The sequence below is a fragment of the Phoca vitulina genome, unplaced genomic scaffold (assembly GCF_004348235.1).
Source record: "Phoca vitulina isolate PV1807 unplaced genomic scaffold, GSC_HSeal_1.0 scaffold6, whole genome shotgun sequence".
Lineage (NCBI taxonomy): Eukaryota > Metazoa > Chordata > Mammalia > Carnivora > Phocidae > Phoca > Phoca vitulina.
In genome coordinates, this window is record NW_022589709.1 from 67,168,940 (window position 1) to 67,193,740 (window position 24,801).

Sequence of the window (24,801 nt, forward strand, 5' to 3'; positions counted from 1 at the left end):
ATTTATGAGGTAAGGAGAAGCCTCACGCAGGCACACCATCAGGAAGCCGTCTCCACTTCCCCTGCCTCTATACGGAGGGAAAAACAAAATCACGAAAGTGAGATTTCAGTGCAGCCTTGGAGGTAGAGCCCAGACCCCAAGGGAGATCAAGGTATAGGGAGAGACTCTCACCTCCTACCAGACCCCTGTCCTCTAGCAGTGGGGAGTCTGCCAGAACTCTGAGGAGTAGCTTCACCAAAAGCTGTGACAATGACTTAATTCCTAGAAGGCCAGACATATCCACCTTAGGGGCCCCACTGTCCCTTAAAGTCAATGTCAGAGGCCTCAGTGTGAGATTGAAAAAAAATAAATACATAAACTGCTTTTCCTGGGCAACGTGCTCAGACCATCCCTTCGTCTCAGGCAAGTTACACGTTTGTGCCAACCAAGCTCAACAAGCCACTCAGGGGTGTGTGAGAGTTTCTCTAACACAAGCAAGGGTGGGGAGACAGCCAAGGAAGCTCTTCTGGCCAAGTCATGATATATGCTCTCTGTAGGAGTCACCCAAACTGAGACCCAGAGGGATTTGAGCCACAGCAACAACTAAACTTCTCTTTTGGCTTCGTCTTGAGGTTTTTCAGATGTGACAAATTCTCTGGTTGTCACTGAATTTTTCAAGTATGGATTTGGTTCTCCTTCCTCACAGAGATGCTCTGGCCCTAAACTCGGAACAGAAGAGAGAGGTTGCTCTTTGGTTTCAGAGCATGTCCCTTCTAATATTCTAGAGCACAGCTGTTGGGATTTTCTCCATGGAATCTCGGTTGAAATGGGAGGACGATAAGGCCAATATGGAGAAGTCATATACTCATTCTTTTCCTCTCTCAAAATGTTTTCCTGACCCTTTCCAAGTTCCTCTGGGGAAACCTCTTCCAAAAAATTCTCAAAGTTCACCACCAACTTGTCAATAAAGTCACTGGGGGCCGAGTACGGTTTTAGAACCCTGTCTTCTTCCGTGTTCACAGGGTCATCAAACTCCTTCAGATTTAGCTTATCCTGAAAAAGAGAAAGGGACACCTCCAATGATCATTTGGGAGCTTCACATGAGGTAGTCAAAAGCTCATTAGACTTGGAATAACCAATGTCTCACCTCTTGACCAGCCCCCCACATTCCTTCCAGAGACCAGAAGTGATGGCCAATCACCTCCACATGCCCTTCCATAGGAGCTTGGCAAGACTGGCCCATTTCCTGAGAAACGGCACATGGTATTCAAACAACATTTTTTTCCTCTAGAGAGCTCAAGGCTATTTTCCACACAATCATAAGCTCACAAAACCCCAGTTGAGATGGGAGCATCAAAATTAGAACTCTCACATAAGATGAAAAACCACAATCATGAACACAAGTGACTTGCCCAACATCACCAGAAAATCAAAGATGGCCACCTGGGCAGAGGCAGTATCTTTGTCATCCTGGTGTCCCCAGAGCCTAGCTCACTGCTTGGCATTCAGTGAGTGATTACTATTACGTGCTGTCGAGGACAGCCCTATATTATTCAAAAAGCATTTTAGACATCAGACAATACTGCCTGTAAACTCATTTACTCTCGTAACAACTTTTAATAAGTAGCAAATAGGGTAACACACAGCTGATAAAGGAGAGAAGAAAATAGAAATAACACAAATAACAAAAATTAAAATAAATAAAAATGTCTGCATTTAAAAAAGACTTCTGAGTTGAAACAAGCAAGGGCTAGTACTAAAAATTCCTACATCAAGAAATACTAGGAACAGTCTTTCAATAATAAAAACTTAAAAGTTATAGTTGATCGGGCTTATTTTTACTTAGCTAAGAAATTATACCTTAAAAATTGCAAAAACAGTTTTCAATTTAAACTTATGAAAAAGGAAGTTTTCTACTTATGGATAACTCACTAAAAAACCTTATTACCACTTAAAGTCTGACTATAACTTCCCCAGTCTGAGAAAAACAACTGGAGGCAGCCCTTCAGCCTGTGGACAGCTATGTACGTCAACATCCCCTCACGGTCTCCGGTGGTCTCTAGACTAACTTGCTCTTGACTGCTTTTTAAATGGCCTTGAATCTTATAGACAGGCTATCTATTGCTCCCTAACTAGACAGTCAGGTCCTTGAGGGTAGGGCCAGTGTCCTTCAGTGGCATCCCTTATAGGACCAGTTCCATGCCCAGCACACACTGGGTCCTCTGAGCCTCGTGAAGTCCTTTCTGCTGGTTCAAGAGGACGAGGGCCAAAGTCGTTCCAGGAAGGCTCATTCCACCTGTCCTGCCAGCCCTGGGACTTTTTAACCTCAAGTTCTATTGTTGTGAACACTGACAAATCTCAGCCCAGGACTCCTCCCCACCTCCATCGCCCTTCCTTGTCTTCTGCAACCAACCTGCTCAATGATTTCCTTAACAAAAGCAGAAGTATTTACCTTGAAATCATCTCCACGCCATGTAGCTATGCTGCTTTCAGCAGGGTTGGGGACATCAGGCCAACATAAGTGCTTCAATTTGCTAATAAGAGATAAGATTTTAAAACAGGAAGTAAGTTCAAGAAGTATGTTACTTACACTGCATGGCTCCACCAGAAGAGTGGAGCTTTGCTACAGGGAATAAATAAGGGCAAGCTTCTGACCTCCTGACGGAAGCTGGGAACACATAGTCTGGAGAGTGAAATTACAAGTCATCAATGGGATGTGATGGAAAGACACTTTTCTTACCCTCTCCTGCCCCTGCATCCCCACCCCGAGACCTGATGTTGGAAACCACACCATCACAGAACCATGTCTTTGAGATTTATTCTCCAGGAAGGGTAACGCTCTAAGCCTGATACGATACCCACACTTTAGTGCAGTGATTCTCAAAGTGTGGTCCCAATCAGCAGCAGCTGCCTCACCTGGGAGCCTGTTAGACATGCAAAATGTACAAGAGTTTGGCTGGTGGCTTGGTTTCTACCTATGGTTGGGAAATGAAGTTGACATTCACTTCACTAGAACTAAGCATAGCTGCTTGGCAGAGAAGGCCCTCAACTGTGCAATTCCGGAGAGAGAGGTCTACCGGGGAGGGAGCCCTTGGCCAGCAGGGTAGCATGAAGCTCTCTGGGGAGAGAAAGCACAAGACCCTGAAGACAAGCTTCCTTTCCCACAGTGGCCCGGGCACGCAGGACAAATGTCCCCACAGCCAGCCCTCCAACACTGCGCCACGAACAAGGAACAAGTCTATGCTGGGCATACTGCTGGCCAGTGCTCTAATTCCGTGGGTACGTTCCCTCTCTACCCAGGAGAGAAGCAAGTGGCCTGAGGCCTCCTGCTGCTGCCAGACACTGAGAGAAACGACGTTCTCCCTAACGTTAGAGGCAGATGCCAAATACGGAAGATAAAGCCTATGGGGCGGCTGGTAATCCCCTGGCATAAGCCTGGTACGTGGGCTGTGGGGAGTGAAAGTCCTCTTGTTTGGTCAGTTCTGATGAGCGGGGTATGGCATATAAATAAACTCAGTCAATATGTACCAAATTAATAAACGAATAAACACCCCCTTAATAAGAGAGGGCCCTCTCCACCCACGATGCCTTCCACCCATTTCAATCCCTGCTTTTGAGGGTACATGCTGTTGCCCATAAACTCACTTGGGTTTTTTGAGACCATATGCCACTGTCAACATGATGAGAATGAGAAGACCACCTCCAACCAAAGAAGTTATAAATAAAATCTCAAGGACACCTTTGGGAAGAGGAGAACAAAAGTCAGTAAAAGGATGAGCTCCTCACTTTCTTGACAAAAATTAAAGATTAATTTTTTTTTCTTCCAGGACTTTCAGCAACACGTTCCTTATGAGTTTTCTTTCAGTTCAATTAAAATGTATTCATAAAAAGAAACGGCATTTGTGGCTCCTCATCCAGTTCTCTTCTGCCTGAATAATAGTGATATTATAATAATAATAGATCCAGACTGGTCAATAATTATGTTCACCAGGTTCATTCCCCAACTTTGTTCCTTTAGCACATATTTATTGAGCACGTACCATTTTCCAAACACTATTCTGGGTAATAAAACAAACAGCAATAAGGAAGAAATACAAGATCCCTACTCGCATGGAGCCTACATTCTGGTAGAAAGATTCAGACAATAAAGAAAGATTATTTCAGATATAACAGGATGATAGAGTGTGTTTAGGTAAGACAGTTAGTAACTTTACATATCGGCAAAGGAAGACTTCTCTGAGAGGTGAAATCTGAGCTAATGTTAATAATGAGAAGAAACCACTCATGCAAAAATATGGAGAAAGCATTCCTGGCAGAAGAAACAGCAGATGCAAGTCTTGAAGCAGGAAGAAGTTAGCACAGATAGAATCAGAACATGGAAGGAGATGAGGTCAGTAAACCCCAGCTCACGAAGGACCCTGAAAGCAATGGGTAGGAATTTGTATTTTATTTAACACAAAAGAGAAGTCACTGGGGGTTTCAAGCAGGGGGCTAGGGTTTTAAACTCTGACTGCGGTGTGGAGAATAGACTGCAGAGGAACAAAGACAGAAGCAGGGAGATCTGTAATCTGCAGACAAGTGTAAGAAATATTGAGGCTCCAAGGCAGGCTCTTGCCTTAAATTTGACCCATGGAGAAAATTCTAGTAGATGATGCAATCTGTGCCTAGTGCTATGAAAATACAATACGGGGGCGCCTGGGTGGCTCAGTTGTTAAGCGTCTGCCTTCGGCTCAGGTCATGATCCCAGGGTCCTGGGATCGAGCCCCACATCGGGGTCCCTGCTCGCCGGGGAGCCTGCTTCTCCCTCTCCCACTCCCCCTACTTGTGTTCCCTCTCTAGCTGTCTCTCTCTCTGTCCAATAAATAAATAAAATCTTTAAAAAAAAGAAAGAAAAGAAAATATGATTTTAAAAGATTCTACAGAACAATATCAAAAAGAACTCCAAAAAGGCAGTATTAGTCCATAAAAACAGAACATGTTTTCTATATGGAAACACATGCTATATTCACATTTTCCAGAGCCATAAAGATATTTTTATTCTTTTCAAAATGTGATGAGCAAGAGGCTTTCAAGAGTACTTAAACCAGGGGTGTCTGGATGGCTCAGTGGGTTGGGCGTCTTGATTTCGGCTCCGGTCTCAGGGTCATGAGGTTGAGCCCCGCATTGGGCTCCATACTGAGCGTGGAACCTGCTTAAAATTCTCTCTCTCCTTCTCCCTCTGCCCCTCCCCACCCTCTGCTCACACACTCTCTCTCTCTAAAAAAAAAAAAGAGAGAGAGAGAGTACTTAAACCAGAATATTTTTAACTTTTACTGTAAAAATTGGCAATGTCTCCTTACTTTTAATATAAATAATTCTTAAAACAGTTCTAGTATATCTTTAAAATCAAATCTCTGCCCCTCAAGGACTTGAGAAAATTAACATATTTCTGTTTCTCCCATTCCCCTTCTCTCTTTCTTCTTCATCTCTCCTCTCATTCTATCTTCTTTTCCTCTTGAATATTTCCCATAACCATCATACAACACTATATTGTATTTTATATTTTGTTATTAAATTTTTCTTGCTCTCTATTTTTTAATGTAAAAACTGGTAAGTAGAACATATTGGGTACTTTTTTGCTCTAAAATCTCCACAAATGATGGAAGTAAAGTTCCTTCCTGTGGACAATGGTGCTTGTTCTACCAAGGTTTTCCCTCCAAGGCCCCAGTATGTAGTAACCACTGAAACACAGAAGCTGGTGACTATGAACTTGGGGACAGCTTTGCAGCAGGGGCTGGTTTGTACTGAGAGTGAAGTTGGAATTAACTTGAACCCTTTTCCTCAAGATGACATGGGACTACCCATGAAGAAAGAGCAAAATGACCAGTCTTTTCAAATTCAGTTCTCAATGTGTTTGCTCTCCCTACTCTCTCCTCACTTCCTACTTCTTCCTACTTATGTACCTCTCTTTCATTAGGTTTCCCCTGCCTTTGGCAAACATCATCTCTAACTGGCCTAAGGGAAATGCCAAGAAGACTTATCCAAGGCATAAAGGAAATACTCACTAATTGATAATGTCTTGAAGTTTATCTTGGTGCCGTTGGTTCCCCCAGCACTGGTGCTGGCCATGACTTGAAGAGTATAAGAGGTCTTTCGTGTCAGGGACTCTAGGCCATACTGCAGGATGTTGGAGTTGACTGTCTTGGCTAAAGGAAAAATACAGAAGTCAAACATGATAGCCAAGCCCAAGTAAAAATTGTGCTTTAGGAAGAGTGAAATAAGAGGGACTGGGACCTGTACCTCCAAGTCAGCCAATCTAATACCCCAATCCTTCTATCCATGGTCTGCTTAAAATTAGGCTATAAAGATATATCAAAGACCTAAACATAAGAGCTAACACTATAAAATTCTTAGAAGACAATATAGGGTAAATGGTGGCCCTGAACTTGGCAGTGGTTTCTTAGATATGATACCAAATACACAAGCAACAAAAGAAAACAGATTAATCTGGACTTCACCAAAATTAAAAGCTTTTGTGCATCAAAAGACATTATCCAGAGAGTGAAAAGACAATCCACAGAAAGGGAAAAAAATATTTGCAAATCATATATTTTATAAGGAACTTCTATCCAGGATATATATATATATATATATAACTCTTATGACTCAATAACTGAAAGACAAACAACCCAATTTAAAAATGGGCAAAGAAATTGAGCAGACTTTCTCAAAAAAGATATACAAATGGCCAATAAGCACATGCAAAGATGCTCAACATCATTAGTTATTAAAGAAATACAAAACAAAACCACATTGAGAAACCATTTCACACCCATTAGGATAGTTATAATAATTTTTTTAACAGAAAATAAGTGTTGGTAAGAATGTGGAGAAATTTTAACTCTCATCCATTGCTGGTGGGCATGTAACATGGGGCAGCCACTATGGAAAACAGTTGGGTGGTTTCTCAAAAAGTTAAACTAGAATTATCATATGGGCCAGCAATTCCACTCCTAGGTATATGTCCCAAAGAATTAAAAGCAGAAACCCAAACAGTATTTGCATACCCACGTTCACAGCAGCATTAATTACAGTAGCCAAAAAGTGGAAACAACCCAAATGCCCATCAACTGATGAATGGATAAACAAAATGCAGACTATCCATAGAATAGAATATTCTTCAGCTATAAAAAGGAATGAGATATTATTACAATCTACAAAATGGATAAACTTTGAAAACACAATGCTAAGTAAAAGAAGCCAGATACAAAAAGCCTCATATTGTATGATTCCATTTATATGAGATAGCCAGAATATGTAAATCCAAAAGACAGAAAGCAATTTTGTGGTTTCTAGGGACTGTGGGAAGAAGACAATGAGAAGAGATGATTAATGGGTATAGGTTTTCTATTTGGGGTGGAAACAGGTAGAGATGATGGTCGCACAACATTACTGATCTACTCAACGCCACTAAATTGTACATTGTTCAATGTTTTAAGTGGTAAATTTTATGTTTTATGTATTTTGCCATAACAACAAAAAAAGTTAGCCTAAATAGGAATCCAAGCCTAGCCCAGAATTTAGGATGTCAGTAGATACTGTGGATTCAAGACAAAAGTATGACTTGGCAGTGGGCAACAGGAGTCAGGGTAAAGGGTCCTGCACTGAGGTGTCACCACTCTACTCTTTAATCCAGGCACACCCCACTCTGCGTTAATAATTGGAAAGTTCCCAGGAGACCCACTTGTTCACAGCCTGACCAGGAAAAATTGTATCAACTCCTGTGGTTCCTCCAGGATTCTTAAGTACAGTCACTTCACTCTCATTTGACTCCAAAAATCTCAAGAGGTAGGTGCGCCTGGGTGGCTCAGTCGTTAAGCATCTGCCTTCAGCTCAGGTCATGATCCCAGGGTCCTGGGATCGAGCCCTGCATCGGGTTCCCTGCTCAGCGGGAAGCCTGCTTCTCCCTCTCCCACTCCCCCTGCTTGTGTTCCCTCTCTCGCTGTGTCTCTCTCTGTCAAATAAATAAATAAAATCTTAAAAAAGAAAAAGCTCAAGAGGTCGGTGCTCTTGGCCTCATTCTCAGAGAGGGTCAAAGAGGCTAAGTGACTCATGCAAGACTGTAGGGCACCAACCCCTATGGCAGATGTATCCATAGTATCTCTCTGGGGCTTGGGGGTTTTCCAACTTGGCTACAAGCACACTTACAGAACTCCTTTCCATCTTCAGCTTGGTAAAATATGGTGTAGTTGCTGATGAAACCATTTCTCTGACTCTTGGGAATCTCCTTCCATGTGACTGTGACTGTCTTCACACCAATGTTGTCTGCCTCAGTCACAGGACCCACTGATGGAACTTTACAGGCCAGGGAGAAAAATAATAAGGACTGAATCACAGCTAAGTAGATCCTTTCCCCACAAATGTTGTGGCTAGTACTCAAAGCAAAATCGGTGCCAGAGGTGGGAGGTAGGGGCAGAGTAGGGACACAGCACACCACCTTGTTTGGGAACATAGTTTTCTGGAATTACCCATCTTGAACAGAAGAAAAGCACTGTCAAAGGCCTGCAAAAAAGTACTTTCTTACAGAGCCCTCACTGTCATTTGGCATTCAGCTTGCACTCATAGCGGCAACAGCTATTACCAGATACAGCTGAAGGACATGCCCCCATGGGTTACCTTTGAGCGACAGGATATATTTTCTAATGTTGAATCTGGAAAAGGTGAACTTCCAAGTGATAAAAATAAAGTCTGAGCAATTCATCAGTACAAACCTTGATTACTGCTACAAAATTAAAAATAATTTTTTTAGCATCTCCAACTTATGATTAACTCTGTAAGGTCTCTAACTTGGTCTTAAAAAAATGTTGTTTCTGCTTACAGGGCTATTGGCACTAAGCTCCTTTGTGGGGTTGGACAAACTATTTCACCTCTCTGAGCCTTGATTTTCCATTTGTAGAATGAGGGGCTTGGACTTGAGGATCTCTAAATTCTACCCCAGCTTTGAAATCCAGTGAACCTACAACCTGACCACAATTGTGTCAAGCATATGTAGCTTACAAGCTGAAGGTGCAGCACAGCTAAGCACTAAGGCAACTGTGAATGAGCTATAGACATTCACAGCCTTGTCTGGATGTTGGACAGGCCCCAGGGTTTCCTCGCCCCACGGGGCTTTTCCATACATACTGCCTTCTCGGACATAAGCCTGGATGGAATACGACTGGCCCACTCGGTCTCCCAACACTGGATACACAGAGATGTTATAGCACCAGAAGGGCTTTAATTCATCTGTAAAAAAGAGAGAGAGAGAGAGAGACAGAAAATAAGCCTTAAGCTCAGAGCCTGGCAAAGGAGAACTGTTAGACCGAGTTATATCTACGACTACGGGACATACTCTATTTCTCTACAGTTTCCACATCTGGAAAATAAGGAGGTTAGGTTGGATGGTCTCCAATGTCTATTCCAGTTCTAACCTTTTTAAATTAATTCTTAGAACTAAGTCTTCACTACTCTGATGAAATGACAGAGCCACTCAAGAAGGGAAAAGTAAGAGATCTGGTCCCTCCTCCATCATGGATTTTGTTACATGATTTGGAAGCACTACAAAATAAAACTTAATCCTTCTGTCAATAGCATATCAACCTGAGAACTCAAGTACCATGAATTCTAGCTCCTCTACCATGAACCCCTGCATGAGTATAATTCTTTATATGGGTGCCATTAAGTATTAAGAAATGGTTGGACGGACAGGATTGGGAGGGTAAAACCTCACTCATCTGTCTTTCAAGGAGCAGGGACTTTCTTAAAAAGAAGACTATTCTCTATATCATTCACCTGGAGAAGGGACCTAGATCTTAAACAAGGAACCAGAACTAAAAGGGTAGCCTGGGAAGGACTGATGAGAGACAACCTCTAGTGTTACCCACATGATCAAGATATCCAGGAAGGGCTCTCTGACGGTGAGGTCAACATGGTGTTTTCCACTTGGAAACAGACCAGATACCTGGTCTGATATCCATGGCTTCCTGGCCCAGCCTAAGTGGGAACCACCAAGAAATATGGCACTTCACTAGGCTTGCACTCACTTTGTCAAATGCTATTCCCCCATATCTACAGCTTTGAAGTCAAAGTTAAAGATTTTAAAACCAGTGGAAATGAAACTGAATCCTATATAGAAGGAACTTGTGGGGTCCACAGTGGCTACCTTTCTGGATTGTCCAGTTCCTGGCCTGAGACACAGATTCCCAGGAAAAAGTGGAGGACTCTGAGTCCCAATCTGGGAACCATTCAACCATCCATGTGTCCACCTCTGGAGCAGAGCTTTGCCACTCCACCACCAGCTGGTCCCGAGTGAGGCAGGCCTGCATGGCCTCAATGCACTGAAATGCTAAGAGAAGGGGAAAAAAAAAAAAGAGAGAGAGAGAGAAAGCTGCCCAACTCATTCTCCAAATGCACCAGCCACACTGGCATCCATTCACTGCCCAAATCATAAAGAAGGTCAAAATTCAGGATCTCCCCTGCAGCCTCCGCTTATGGTGCTGTTTCCATCCTTTTTACTGTATCACTTTTCCTTGCCTCCCACTTTTGATGATTAAGTACCTTCTTAATCTTTCCTTATGTCCCCAAAATTTACCTGTTTCCAAGAAAAGATCTCACTGGAGAGTTGCTGACTCACAAGACTTACCTTCCACAGGTGCCTGTGCAAGTAAAAGGAAGCAAGTCTAAGACAAAGAATGAGTCTCTAAAAGCAGAATTTCAGGTACCAGTAATTCTACGGCTGGGAGCTGGGAAATGGTGCCCCTACAGTCATACCTGGGAGATGGCTTCAAATTTCGACTGTCTAGGCCGGCCCCACACAACCCGGCTCCGGACTGCTCTCCGCAAGGCCGTGAGAACTGTATCTGTACCACACCCTCCAAAGCACCTAGTACGGACTGATATGCAAATGGCAACATTTTCTGCAGCCCTCACCAAAAAACTCGTGTTTGGAAACAAGCAACAAGGATTCCTTTAATAGAAAAGTTATAAATAAAATCTTTAAAGATGGGGGGAGGGGCGCGCCTGGCTGGCTCAGTTGGTTAAGTGTCTGCCTTCGGCTCAGGTCATGATCGGGGTCCTGGGATCGAGTCCCACGTCAGGCTCTCTGCTCAGCAGGGAGCCTGCTTCTCCCTCTCCCTCTGCCTGCCACTCTGCCTGCTTGTGCGCTCGCTCTCTCTCTCTCTCTCTCTCTCTGTCAAATAAATAAATAAATAAAATCTTAAAAAAAAAGGGAGAAGTTGAACATGTGAGTTCAAATACAATACCTAGGATTTAATTAGAATCAGAGAGCTATCTTATTAAAAATGTTCTAAGTAAGAAGAGAGGAGAACTACTGGAGGCCATTGTGGCACAGAAGGAGGGCACAAAGGGGTGGGGCCCAGAAGATCACAGGGTGCCACTCTCCCCTCTCCTCCGCCCCTTACCACCCACAACATCCCTGAGGCTTCAAAATTGCAATTAACAGAAAGTATGCTTCAATAAACACAAAAGACAGTCCTGGATAAAGGCAGGAAACAGTGTCTTTCAAAAAAATCAAAAAGCCTTCTGAAGCTAGAAGCCTAGGCCAAGTGTAGGAATTTGGTGTGAGGTCTGGGAGTACTGAATCCTGCTATTTCTAGGCAACAAGCCCTAGCAAGCTGTGTGCATATTTAGGAGCCTCTGTTCTTGATGGTCACAGTTTATGAATCTTTTTCTCAAACTGGGCCTTTATGAGACACTCCAGCTGCTAGTCCCAGAAGGAAGGCCAGGTAATTTGTCAATTTCCTGAAAGGGTCAGGAAAAGTAACGGAGGCATATAGGAAATGTGAAGCTGGAATAGGGGTGGGTGCCAGGACGTCAACCCCATGTGATCCTTAGAGCTCCTATTACCCCCACCTCCCACCCCCCACCCCCGCTCATAGCCTCTAAGCATCCTCATTTACCATTCCAGTCAGGCTAAAAGGCATTTCTAGAGCTTCTAGGATCCTCCCTAACCTCTGGTAGCAGGTAATGTTCATGCTCCCTGATCTTCTCAATTCCTTCTTACTGTTTGTGTGTGTCTGTATATTTTGCTTGGTTGGAAGAACTGTGTGATGTAACTCACACTCCAGAGTCCCTTTGCAGGTCATGCTGGAACCACCCTCCCCAAGACTTTTCTTGCAAATTGTACCCATTATGGTTGAACTCTGTCCCCCCAAAAAGATATCCTCAGTACTGCAGAATGTAACCTTATCAGGAAATCAGATTGTTGTGGATGTTAGTAGTTAAGACAGTGGGTCCTTAACCCAATATGACTGATATCCTCATGAGTGGAATTTGGACACAGAAATAAAGAGACATAGGAAGCTGGCCGCATGAAGACCCAGGCAGAGACTGAAGTTATGCTGTTACAAGCCAAGGAATGCCCTGCCAACACCTTCAGTTTAGACTTCTAGCCTCCAGAGCAATGGGACAGTAAATTTCTGTTGTTAGAAGCCACTCAGTCTGTGGTGCATTGTTACAGCAACCCTGGGAAGATCACACAGCACCTTTGGCCTGGCCAACTCCCCTTTCCTGGCCTTGTTTCCTTCACATCCTTTTCTGGTCTCCTCAGAGGCACTTTTGTAATAATTACTTGCACACAAATCCTGACCCGAAGACAGGAGTGAGTGTTGCTTCCTAAGCCCACACTCCTTTTCTTTACCAACACTGGCTGTTTGCAGAGCAGGTGTCAGGTTGAAAGAGCCAAACATGCTGCAGGGATGAAGGGAACAGCCCAGGCTCTGGGCCAGAGAGGAGTGGAAAAGTTTCAATTAAGCCATAAGTCAATAGTGAAAGGGCCTGGGCAGGGCTAAGGGTGCTGAAAGAGAAGTTTCCAAATCATCACACTGCTGTGTGTAAACTCACTCCTGAATCCTTCCATTGTTCAACAAGAACATCTGAACAATTTCTCCAAATACAACATACCCCCAGGTGTAGTAGAAAATCCATATTCTTCCTGGGAGAGGGGGAGAGGGGCTTTGACGGCTAACACCTTTAAGTTCTTGTGGTTTGCATGAAGGCAGTCACTGTGGGCCATCAAATACAGCCCTCAGGCACTATGGTGCCTCACCTTAGCTGTCCGAGCCCACCCTCAGCTCTGCCCCGAGTCTCAACCACCTCCTCATCCCGCACCACACAGTGGCTGGGCTCTTCTGGGCCCTGCCTCAGATCACTCCAGGGCCACCTGCTGGCTAAGGTCCTTTAAAACTCAGAGATGTTCAGGGTGGAAGGAACCTGAAGGTGTATCTATTCCAAACCCTTATTTTAAAGATGTTAAAATGGAGGCCCACAGAGGTAAAGAACCGGTTCACTGTCAAACAGCATCAGGTCCAAGATCCTGATATATTGTACAAGTTTGGATCATGCAGACTTGGGTTTGAATTCCACCTGAGCAACCATGGGCAGATTCCTAAGCTTTCCTGAATCTCAGCTTCATGGTCTATGAAATGACTCTAATAGCATCTACCTCGTAGACCATTTCAAGATTAGCATTAAATTAACCTATGTCATCTGAGCACAATGCCTGACATATACTAATGAACAGTATATGATAATTGTACTTACTTAGTGATTGTTACATTTATAACAATTATTATTATTATAACTATTCTCTAGTTGACTCTACCTTATTAAACAAAATTCTGTAAAGCATTACTTTCTTATATGTCTAAAACAGGAGTCTTTAAACTTTCTCTGTAAGAAGCCAAATAGTAAATATTTTAGGTTTTATAACACATGTGGTCTCTGTCACAACAATTCAACTCTGCCACTGTTGCACAAAAGGAGACATAAGCAAATGTAAACAAATAGGTGTGGCTGTGTTTCAATAAAACTTTACAAAAACAGGTATCAGGCCAGGTTTGGTCCACAGCTGTAGCTTGCCTACATCTGGTCTGGGATTATTATAACCGATGATCATGCTGACGATTCTGACACAAAGCAAGTACCTTCAGAATTGGGAAAAATTAACAAAAAACCCTATGGGAATTTAGCATAACTTTAGTTAAAATATTATTTTATAGTATTTTTAAAGTTGATAATCCCTGCCTAATAAAAATTTAATCAATCAGAAATTTTATTAAGAATGACAATGGCGGGATGCCTGGGTGGCTCAGTCTGTTAAGCGTCCAACTCTTGGTTTTGGCTCAGGTCATGATCTCGTGGTTGTGAGATCAAGGCCCCACTGGGGTGTGCTTAGCACAGAGTGTGCTTCAGATTCTCCCTCTCTGCCCCTCCTTCCTGCACTCTCTCTCTCTCTCTCTCAAATAAATAAATAAATAAAATCTTTTTAAAAAAAGAATGACAATAGTAATGATTAGCATTAGGCAAATCGTTTTAAATACACAATCTCATTTCATCCTCACAACAGCTCTGTAAAGGAGATATTACTATAAAATAGCTCCATTTTACAAGTAGCTGAGTTTTAGAGAGGTTACATAACTTGCCCAAAGTTTCTGGTTACCTAGATACCATAGTGAAAAAGCCAAGATATGAATTCAGGGCTGTTGGACTCCAAACCCATGTTTCTATCCCCTATTCTTTACTGCCTCCCACTCCAGGGCCACACCAAGAAACTGGCTTTACTATGCACCAGGGCCTCTACTAACAAAGAATGTTTATTCAATGACACATGCATTTGTCAGAAACCTCATCACTAGAGGTATTGGATAGGCACAAAGTAGGATGCCAGGAACTAAGGATGGTGGGGAATATTATTAAATACTACAGTAATGTCAAGTGTAGCTCAAAACACAGATTATGTATACAATTGACCCTTGAACAACGTGGGGGTTAGGGGCACCAACCCCCTGGGCAGTTGAAAATCTATGTATAACTTTTCACTCCCCCAAAACTTAACTACTAATAGCCTACTGTTGACTGGAAGCCTTACTGATAACAGAATGGATTAACACATGTTTTGTATGTTACATGTATTACATATTGTATTTTTTTAAACATTTTATTTATTTATTTGAGAGAGAGAGAGCGTGTGCACAAGCAGGGGGAGCAGCAGGTAGAGGGAGAGGGAGAAGCAGGCTCCCCGCTGAGCAGGGAGCCCGATGTGGGGCTTGATCCCAGGAGTCTGGGATCATGACCTGAACTGAAGGCAGACGCTTAACTGACTGAGCCACCCAGGTGCCCCTGTGTATTGTATTTTTACAAAAAAGAATGCTAGAGAAAGTAAAGTGTTATTTAGAAACTCATAATAGAAAATACATTTATACTATTGTACAGTAAAAAATTTGCATATAAGTGGACCCACCCAGTTCAAACCCATGTTGTTCAAGAATCATCTGTATATAGGAGTTCTAAAATGAGGCAAGGGAAGAAACTGGTTCAGTTTAAGGGGAAGAGGAAGAAGGGAGTATAGGCAAATAGGTCTAGAGCTGGTAGTACAAAGGCCTGAACCAGTCTAGGTCTAAGTAAAGAGAAGTAAAAAATTGGAGAGTGCATTACCTAACTATGATGTGTTTCAACAAATAGTTACCGAGCACCCTTTCTATGCCAACTGCTCTATGCTTGTTCTAGGTGTTGCAGATGGGGGGCGGGGGAGTGGTATGAGGAAGAGGAAGAGGAGGAAAAGAAAAACGGACAAAAATCTCTGCACTCAAGGAACTTGCATCCAACTGAGGGAGAGATAGGTATTAAACAAAATAAATGAGAAAATCTATATAATGAGAAACAGTAAGATTTATAGAGAAACGAAAGTAGGAGAGAAGAAACCCCTTGCCTGCAATTCCTTGACTAAGAATCAAAGAAGGTATTTTATTCTAACATACGATATAAAAGATGAGTTTGCCTGGGATCAGTAAAATGTTTAAAACTACTTAATCAAAAGCATAAGGAGCACTTTATTGACAAGTATAAACATCAGAAATTTTCTTAACTTAGGAGTCACATGGAAAAAAGAACATGGAAGAGTGAGCAAACACAGGCTGGGACTTTGTCAATACTGTGAGAGGGAAAACTCAAAAGAGAAGTTTCTGCTGCTGAGGACAAACATAGTCTATCAGACAGTTTTCTATGGCTCACTCAGACCAAAGCAAGTTCAAGCTGCTTGCAGAACTTTTAGGTGTATGACTTTGTCTCATACGACTTTATGAAGTCTCTGCTTTTCAACACAGGCTTTGTTCCAAAGGAAGTGTATTTCAAGGGGCTCATTAATTACCACAAGATTTTGGTCTCCTCACCATAACCTAAAAAGCTCCCACTTCATTTTCATTTTGACTTGAGAGAAAGAGCAATCCTTGAGGGGACTTCCTGGCCAACTCGTTGGGACCAGCCATCTAAGTAAGAAGTTTACACTCTACTTACACTTTTCATCAATAGCCGGAATCCTCAGGGTGGCCACCGGAGATTCCCCAAGAGAATTATAAGAAATCACATACACCCAATGGGTCTTGCCTCCCAGATACAGTTCATGCGTCTGGTTAGTGGTGTTCACTGTTTCTGTGAGATTAGTGTTGTTTTCTGGAAAGTACCATATGTTGTAGCCAAGGGCCTTCTCCAGGACCGGAGCTCCGCTTGCCTTCTGAACCCAAAGGAAACAAAATGTATTGCCAGAAACACGAAAAGATCGGCACTGAGACGGTAATAAATGGTGAGCATGAGGGGTGAGGGGTAATGTTAATTATTAGGTGCTAAACTACAATTAGGTCATCACCCGTCTGGGATGAGTAACACACCCCGTGTTGTGTTATTAATCCTTCAAGGGCCAAAAGAGATTTGATAAATGGTCCCTTGGTATCAACCCTTAACAGAAGTCTAATTTCATGAGGCTTAACTAGGAGAAGGTGCAAGCCAATGTAAGCAAGTCATTTTGATGCTTATCTTTCTTTCCCTCCCACATGCACAGGACAATATAAGCTAAAAATGTGAGGCATTCACTCCAAGAATCCCAATTCTGTTCTAGCCCTGGAAGCTTCTCTGGAAGCTTCCAAGGGTTGGAAAGTACCTGTGCTGTTACATAAAAAGCAGCATGCCTCCTCCTTCGAGAAAGGAGCTAGCTTCCCTGGACCAGCCATACCAGATATCCCAGCTAAGAGGCCTAAAACATTCACAGTTGCCCTACCAGTCCTAAACCTGTGGTGAGAAGCCTAAGGTGACTCCAGGGATTCCAAGCCAAACTCTCCTTTTCAGCCTTGAACCTGAACCTACTAATCATATGTTTTTGCCTAGGGATCACCTTGCTGAGTATTTCCCAGGAATTATAGGGCTTTCCAGTTGTTCACTTTCTGTTACTGACAGCACACACGGATGGAATAAAGTGACTGAATGTAAGGTCAGACAGGACTTTAGAAGTCACTTTGTCCCACTGCCTTTCCAGTTCAGGAATGGACAGAAACTTCCTAATGACTGGGAGGTTTTTACTTCTTAGGACAATGCATTCTCTTTTGTAAACAACAGCTTTATTGAGATGTAATTCAGATACCATAAAATTCACTACTTTAAGGTATACAGTTAAGGGATTTTTTTAGTGTATTCGCAGAGCTGTGCAATCATTACCACCATTCAGTTTTAGTCCAATCTCTTTAACCAACTTTAATTCTTAGAAACCTCTCCTACTGAGGCAAAATAAGGACCAGTCCCCGGGTGAGGAGGAGAAGGAGGAGGGCATTCAAGTCCATTTCACCAACTTCACATGTTGGCCTACTTGACCCAACACTCTGTGGCTGACCACATGTGGATATGTGCCATTGTTTGCTTTCCTTCCCCAAAAATATGTTGACTGAGTGATTTGTTTCCACACTTAATCAGTGAGAAAGAAACCACAACATCTGGGATTCACACAATCTTGATTTTCAAAGGTTTCCCAGTGCGCCTGGTTGAGCCCTCCCTGGCCCGCTGCCCCTACAACCTGAGGGTGCCCCATAGCCCCAGGGCGTGAAGGGAGTGGGGAGAGGCAGAGGACATAATTGGGATTAGAATATCATTTGGTAAAGCAGGTGATTTCTCCATTTTCAGAAGGATTTTAAACTTGCCTGGACTTTAGCAAGTATGAAATAATATGATGACTGTTTCCTGAGCACTCTGAACACCACTACAGAGTTCTGACATCTCACTGCTCTCCTCCCCCTCTTCTCCCCTCCTCAACTCCCCCATCTTTTCTCTCCTGGTTCCTGGCTGGGTTTTTTCCCCTCATATTTGCCCTTTTCCTTTCCTGTTTATTCCCTCTACCCCTCCTTTTCTGTTCTTTGTCCAACCTTCTCTTCTTTTCTCCTCTCTGCATGATGCCCCCACCTTCTCCTTTATTCCTCAACCCCAGGCCTCCATCCTAGAAAGTACAATTTGGCCCCTGTTCTGTCCTTGTACCCCACTATACCAGTACTCAAAGGGACACATGTGCAATATATGTCTTCAATGACCTGAGGACACATTAGTGAGCTGACCCCAAGTCAGTGCTCTTCTCCCATGTCAGGTTGGGTGCTATACAATATTACACTGCCTTCTAATGCAGACAGCCAGGGGGGTTTCCCCAGAAGGTCCAGGTACCCCCTGCATGTGCACTTTGTACCTTAAGTGTTAATGTTTCAGAACAAAGAAGAGAGGGGGCAGCATCTGAAGGCACATTTAGGCCAACTATAAGATGACCTATGAGGCTTTGTGAACTGAGAAACCACAGTGAGATTTGGGGCATTATAAAGCCTCCAGGGAAGGAAATTCAGGAGGTAAAAGTTCAAGAATTACAGTTCTTGGAGGTGTAAAAGACCAAGGGTTTTAAACAGAAAAACAAAAATCAACAACAAAAAAACTGTAAGAAGGTCACCTTCCACATCAACTGCACTGGCCTTCTTCCATCAACCTTGGCTGGTCTCAGGACTCTCCACAGATCCAGGCCATAGGGAGCTGTAGGGAAACAAGGGTGAGGTGCTCAACATAAGACAGAAGGGAGCTGAAACAGAATACAGTGAAATTAGCTGGGCTGCCTATTAGTAATGCAGTTGGGAAGGGTTTGCTGGAGGGAGTCAGGAGGAGTAAAATGGTTGGTGGAGGGATGGCAGCATTGCAACAATCCACGATGTCTTCATTTTGTAGCCAAAGGATTGGCATCAACCAAAGTAAAAAATAAAACTGCTCTTGGATCTGATGACTTAATATAAGGTAAAAAAAAAAAAAAAAAAAGTACAATAAGTAGTACTGTAATATAATTTATCACTGAAACCTGGATTGAAAGGTAACATCTCATGTCCTGTAAGATATAACATCTATATACATTAAAGCTGGGAATGACACAGAAACTGATAAGGAGATAGATACATAAATAGAGATATATCATTATATTATATATACACTTTCAGGGTACGAAAGAGAGAAAGAAAGAGGGAGGGAGAAAGAGAGACCAAGATCTACTCCCAAAAATGTTAAGATGTTATAAAATATAAGAAAGAGTTAAAGAAGAAAGGAGCAGAGAAATAATCTTTACTAGGTCATTTCCTGAGCTTTAAATTCAGTGCTGATCTTTGTGGCAGAAAAAGCAAAAAAGGATCATATTGAATTGCACGTTTCTCATAGCCTGACAAAACACAACCATATGAAGGAGCAAGTATTTTCTGGCTAGGGGAATGAATTAACAAATGGAATTTATCATGGGGATCCTCTTAAAAAGCCAATGGGAAACATAAAGTCCAATGTCTGCAATCACAGTTGAGCAAAAGTACAGAAATATGACATATGTATGTTTTTCATATTTGTGTCCTACAAAATGCAAGGGCATAAGGTTAAACCTGATTTATACATTTCTCCAGTGAATAACATAATCCAAGACAATACGGTTCAAGTGTGTTAGCTTCTGATGATCTAACCAGACAGGGATAATTTCAAAATTCTGAGTTTCTGATTTAAGAATGACCTATGCACGTTAGCCATGAGAAGAAAGCAGAGAATTCTAAAGAACTCTCCAGAAGGCTAGTGGGCTGTAATTTGGAGAAGGAAGGAAATGTCTCTAATTGAAGATGCAGTTAATGAACTCTGAATTTTTTCTTGAGGAAACCACATGGCTGAAGATAATGTAAGTAGATCTGCAGAGAATGGGGTCAACCACTCAGGCCAAGATCTAAACTATTTTAGTACTGACATAGACGGTTTTCAAGTATCTGAAATCACACTTGGGGTGACTGGGTGTCTTAGGGTGAAATGAACCAAAGGGCAATTAAGTCAATAACCTGTTTTGTCATCAATGGAGAGTCACATTTCTACAACTACTCTTGCAGAAGCTGAAACAGGGGTAAAACAGTCTAACTGGTAGGTCCCAATCTTGGTGAGATCTACTGTAATTCTATATAAGTTGCATATCAGGAAATTGGAACTATTTAGACTTTAAACATGACTTCATTTGTAGTCCAGTAAGATATTGTCTTACTGTCTTACAAGCTCTCTCAGAAGTTATCTGATTTCCCAAAGAAATCAATATTCTTCAATATCAATGTCTTCAAATCGATTCTTCAATAAAAAATCAGAAGACAGACAGCCTGTACTCAACTTTCTCAGACAGGGAACAAGAGGCTGGTTTCAATCTGTCTACAAGCCAATGAGATGTGAACACAGACAGAGTTCCTCCAGGCAGATAGCTTTAGCACAAGGCTCCAACGTCATGAGACCTTCAAAGGCGACCCACGGAATTGGAAGGACTCTCACTCCATCTCTCACTTGCAGAGTCTCTCCATTCCCATTATGTTCAGTCAGACTCAGAGATAATAGCACTGAGAGTAAGAAAGAAAAAATCTAAAGGCAAAGTGTGTTTATAATCCAGCCCTGAATATTCATTTGAAGGACAGAGGCAAAATAAACTGATTATTAGATAATCAGTCATTGCAGGGACTTGGTTAGAAATATGAGCCAAATTCTCCTTAGATTTTTCCCACAGGCAGGCATTTAGTTGTAGTAGATGGTGATGGTAAATGAATTTAATCAGGTATTTTCTCCTTTCACTGAGACCACTATTTCCTGCAGATAAAGGCCAAAAAGGAACCATCTTCCCACTATCAAATTCCCACAGATGCAGCTTTTAGTAAAGCCATTACCTGAGTAGCCTGTAAATCTACAATGAACAGCAATTTTCCATTAACCACGAGCTAGTAATGGCTTTGCCGTATAATCAAAGTTAGAAAAGTAATAATTCTGTATTTGTAAAAGAGCAAAATTAAATTTTTCCAAATGCATCAAAATATCTACATATTCAAAGGCATCAATTCTTTGGACGCATTAGCAACAATTTCATGCTATCTTGCTTCCATTGCAATCTGGGAATGTCCACAAGTACCACCAGTCAGACATGTCAGACAATCTGGTGCCCTTGCTGACGATCAATAATAAGAATAGTGAACTTATAGCCAAGTGTCACTATACCAAGCATTTTACCTGATTCACCTCATTGAATCTCCACACCCTTATAATTAGGTAGAGTAGTACTGTCATCACCATTTCTGAAACAGAGAAGCATGTTTGAGTGCTACAAGCTTTTAGGTGATAAAGCCAGGATCAGAATATAATTACATCTGTGTCATGTAGTAGGTACTTATATGTTTAAATGTGGGTAAATAGCCCCAATAATCAATCTATCGAAATCCAAATGAAAATAAGTAATGTTTCACATTTGACTTAGAAAATTTCAAACAATTAGAAATGGTTTGAGGCGGTGTATATTAAACAACTGGCATTTCATTGTGAAATAGGGAAACAAATTATTTATGAATTGGAAAAGGGGACATTAGGATTTGCTGGGAGCCAGGGGGTGCGTCTTCATCGATTTTCTGTGGGATCCTGAAAAAATGAAGAGAAACAAAAGTAAAAGCTCTACAGTGGTGACTTTGATAAATAAGTGGTTTGATTTAATCAGCCACAGGCCCAGACAACACCAGCATCTAGGGCTCTGCTAACGAATCCCAGCCCATCTAGCCAAAATAACAAATTAGCCGAAGCGGTAAATCTTGTTTCTGGCAGCAAAACAAGGGGATGAAACTGAAACTGAAACTGAAACTGAAACTGACATGAGAGAGCAGCTGGGCTGTCATGAGCTAACGGAAGACACAGAGCCACTGTGGCACCAGGAGGTCACTGGAGAGAAGACTGCCAGCTACAGGGCAGGGAAGGGCCATGCAAAACAGGGTTATACCTGAAGTAGAACTTGATCTCCCAGACCACCTGCTAAAAGGTATAGCAAAGGCAGAGGACACTTCACCCAACAACACTGCATGCATTGCATTCTAATCTTTTCAAAGGGAGGGCTCAGTTAAGACAGATAACAACCAACTACTCCTACAGATTATAAACAATGGGCCATTTTTTTGCTGTGTAATTTATGTGCTGTTTAGTATTTGTAAACTATTATATTTGTATTCATTTGACACTTTGAGGTGATGTCTGTAGAATGTAAATGTGTTCCCAAATAGTGTATGTAATTTTAATCAAAAGTTACGTGGGATCCACAAACTGACTAGTTTTGTTTTAATCATGTCTGTATTTCTTTTTTTTTTTTTTTAAAGATTTTATTTATTTATTTGACAGAGAGAGACACAGCGAGAGAGGGAATACAAGCAGGTGGAATGGGAGAGGGAGAAGCAGGCTTCCCGCAGAGCAGGGAGCCTGATGCGGGGCTCAATCCCAGGACCCTGGGATCATGACCTGAGCTGAAGGCAGATGCTTAACGACTGAGCCACCCAGGCGCCCCTCATGTCTGTATTTCTATTGATGTAAAATTTATATAGCCCTTACCATTTGTAAGGTACTGTTGTTCTAAGTACTTAAAGACGTAAAGATTTGGGGTTTTCTATGACTTTTTCTTAGACTGCTAGAGCCTGACATAGAAAACTAGATGCCTGAATGGCATAGATGAATGGAATCTAAGGGTAAGAAGGGCCTTCAGAATCCAAATCAAAACCTCAATGAGATACCACCTCACACCAGTCAGAATGCTAAAATTAACAAGTCAGGAAATGACAGATGTTGGCAGGGATGCGGAAAAAGGGGAACCTTCCTACACTGTTGGTGGGAATGCAAGCTGGTGCAACCACTCTGGAAAACAGTATGGAGGTTCCTCAAAAAGTTGAAAATAGAGCTACCATACGATACCATACCAGCAATTGCACTACTGGGTATTTACCCCAAAGATACAAATGTAGGGACCCAAAGGGGTATGTGCACCCTGATGTTTATAGCATCAATGTCCACAATAGCCAAACTGTGGAAAGAGCCAAGATGTCCATCAACAGATGAATGGATAAAGAAGATGTGGTATATATATACAATGAAATATTATGCAGCCATCAAAAGGAATGAGATCTTGCCATTTGCAATGACGTGGATGGAACTGGAGGGTGTTATGCTGAGCAAAATAAGTCAATCAGAGAAAGACATGTATCATATGACCTCACTGATATGAGGATTCTTACTCTCAGGAAACAAACTGAGGTTGCTGGAGTGGGGGGTGGGGTGGGAGGGATGGGGTGGCTGGGTGATAGACACTGGGGAGGGTATGTGCTATGGTGAGTGCTGTGAATTGTGCAAGACTGTTGAATCATAGATCTGTACCTCTGAAACAAATAATGCAATATATGTTAAGAAAAAAAAAAAAAGAAGAAGAAGATAGCAGGAGGGGAAGAATGAAGGGGGGGGAATCGGAGGGGGAGACGAACCATGAGAGACGATGGACTCTGAAAAACAAACTGAGGGTTCTAGAGGGGAGGTGGTTGGGAGGATGGGTTAGCCAGGTGATGGGTATTAAAGAGGGCACGTTCTGCATGGAGCACTGGGTGTTATGCACAAACAATGAATCATGGAACACTACATCAAAAACTAATGATGTAATGTATGGTGATTAACATAACAGTAAAAAAATAAAAAAAAAATAAAAAAAAGAAGGGCCTTCAGAAATTATCTAGCCTGTGGTGCCTGGGTGGCTCAGTCAGTTAATCCTCTGCCTTCGGCTCAGGTCATGATCTCATGGTCCTGGGATTGAGCCCCATGTCAGGCTCTCTGCTCAGCAGGGAGTCTGCTCCTCCTTTCACTCTCCCTCTGTGTTCATTCTATCTCTACATCTCTCTCAAATAAATAAATTTTTTAAAAAAGGAAGTTATCTAGCCCAATTTCCCATGTGCTGCATGAACCCCTGTTGTGTAACCACATCCACCAATGGGTAGTTTAGACTGAACTAACACGAACATCTCCAGTGGCGGCTACAAAATTCAGAAGACACTGGATTATTTCCAGACATCTGTCCATATGGGCAAATGTGCTGAACACCTGTTAGTACCAACTTGGTCTCATAGGAAACTCAAGCAAGATCCAGAGGAATAAATTATTGTCATATGGACTAGGGAGCACAGAAATTGACTGCAAATGTTACCTGAGACCTGTGTGGTACTTGGCTATAAGACTGAATAAGACTTACAAGAATATGACTGAAATTATGGCTGGGTGTGCGGCTGGGGAAAATTCAGTGTCTAGAACCCACATGTCTTACAAACAAATGAGAGTAAAGCCTCAGAAGGTTAGTAGGATCAGCATTTTGCATTTCTTCTCCTTATTTCAGAAGATGTGTGGACATACCAAGTATTCAACTACTCATTCATTCATTCATTCATTCATGGTGTTAGGCTGAAAAATGTACCCCAAAGATCTAAGTCCTAATCCCTGCCATTTGCAAGGTTACCTTATATGGCCAAAGGGATTTTACAGATGTGATTAAGTTAGGATCTTGAGTTGGGGAGATTATCCTGGATTATCTCCGTGGGCCCTAAATGTTTTCACAAGGTCATTGTAAGAGTGAGGCAAAGAGATTTGACACAGAAGAAAAGAAAAAAGTAAGGTGAT

General features: G+C 42.2%; 1 protein-coding gene across 1 annotated transcript in view; it reads right to left on the reverse strand.

Annotated features, from left to right (window-relative positions):
* Window positions 1-582: 582 nt before the first annotated feature.
* IL31RA (interleukin 31 receptor A) overlaps window positions 583-24,801 on the reverse strand; it is a 72,195-nt gene continuing 47,976 nt past the window's right edge. Inside the window, exons 7-15 of the mRNA XM_032403556.1 lie at window positions 18,761-18,840; window positions 16,309-16,525; window positions 10,160-10,342; window positions 9,142-9,243; window positions 8,167-8,313; window positions 6,024-6,164; window positions 3,625-3,718; window positions 2,432-2,513; window positions 583-1,032 (exon numbers count right to left, since the gene is read on the reverse strand). Coding sequence (XP_032259447.1) covers window positions 583-1,032; window positions 2,432-2,513; window positions 3,625-3,718; window positions 6,024-6,164; window positions 8,167-8,313; window positions 9,142-9,243; window positions 10,160-10,342; window positions 16,309-16,525; window positions 18,761-18,840 — 1,496 coding nt within the window. The remainder of the gene's footprint in view (window positions 1,033-2,431; window positions 2,514-3,624; window positions 3,719-6,023; window positions 6,165-8,166; window positions 8,314-9,141; window positions 9,244-10,159; window positions 10,343-16,308; window positions 16,526-18,760; window positions 18,841-24,801) is intronic.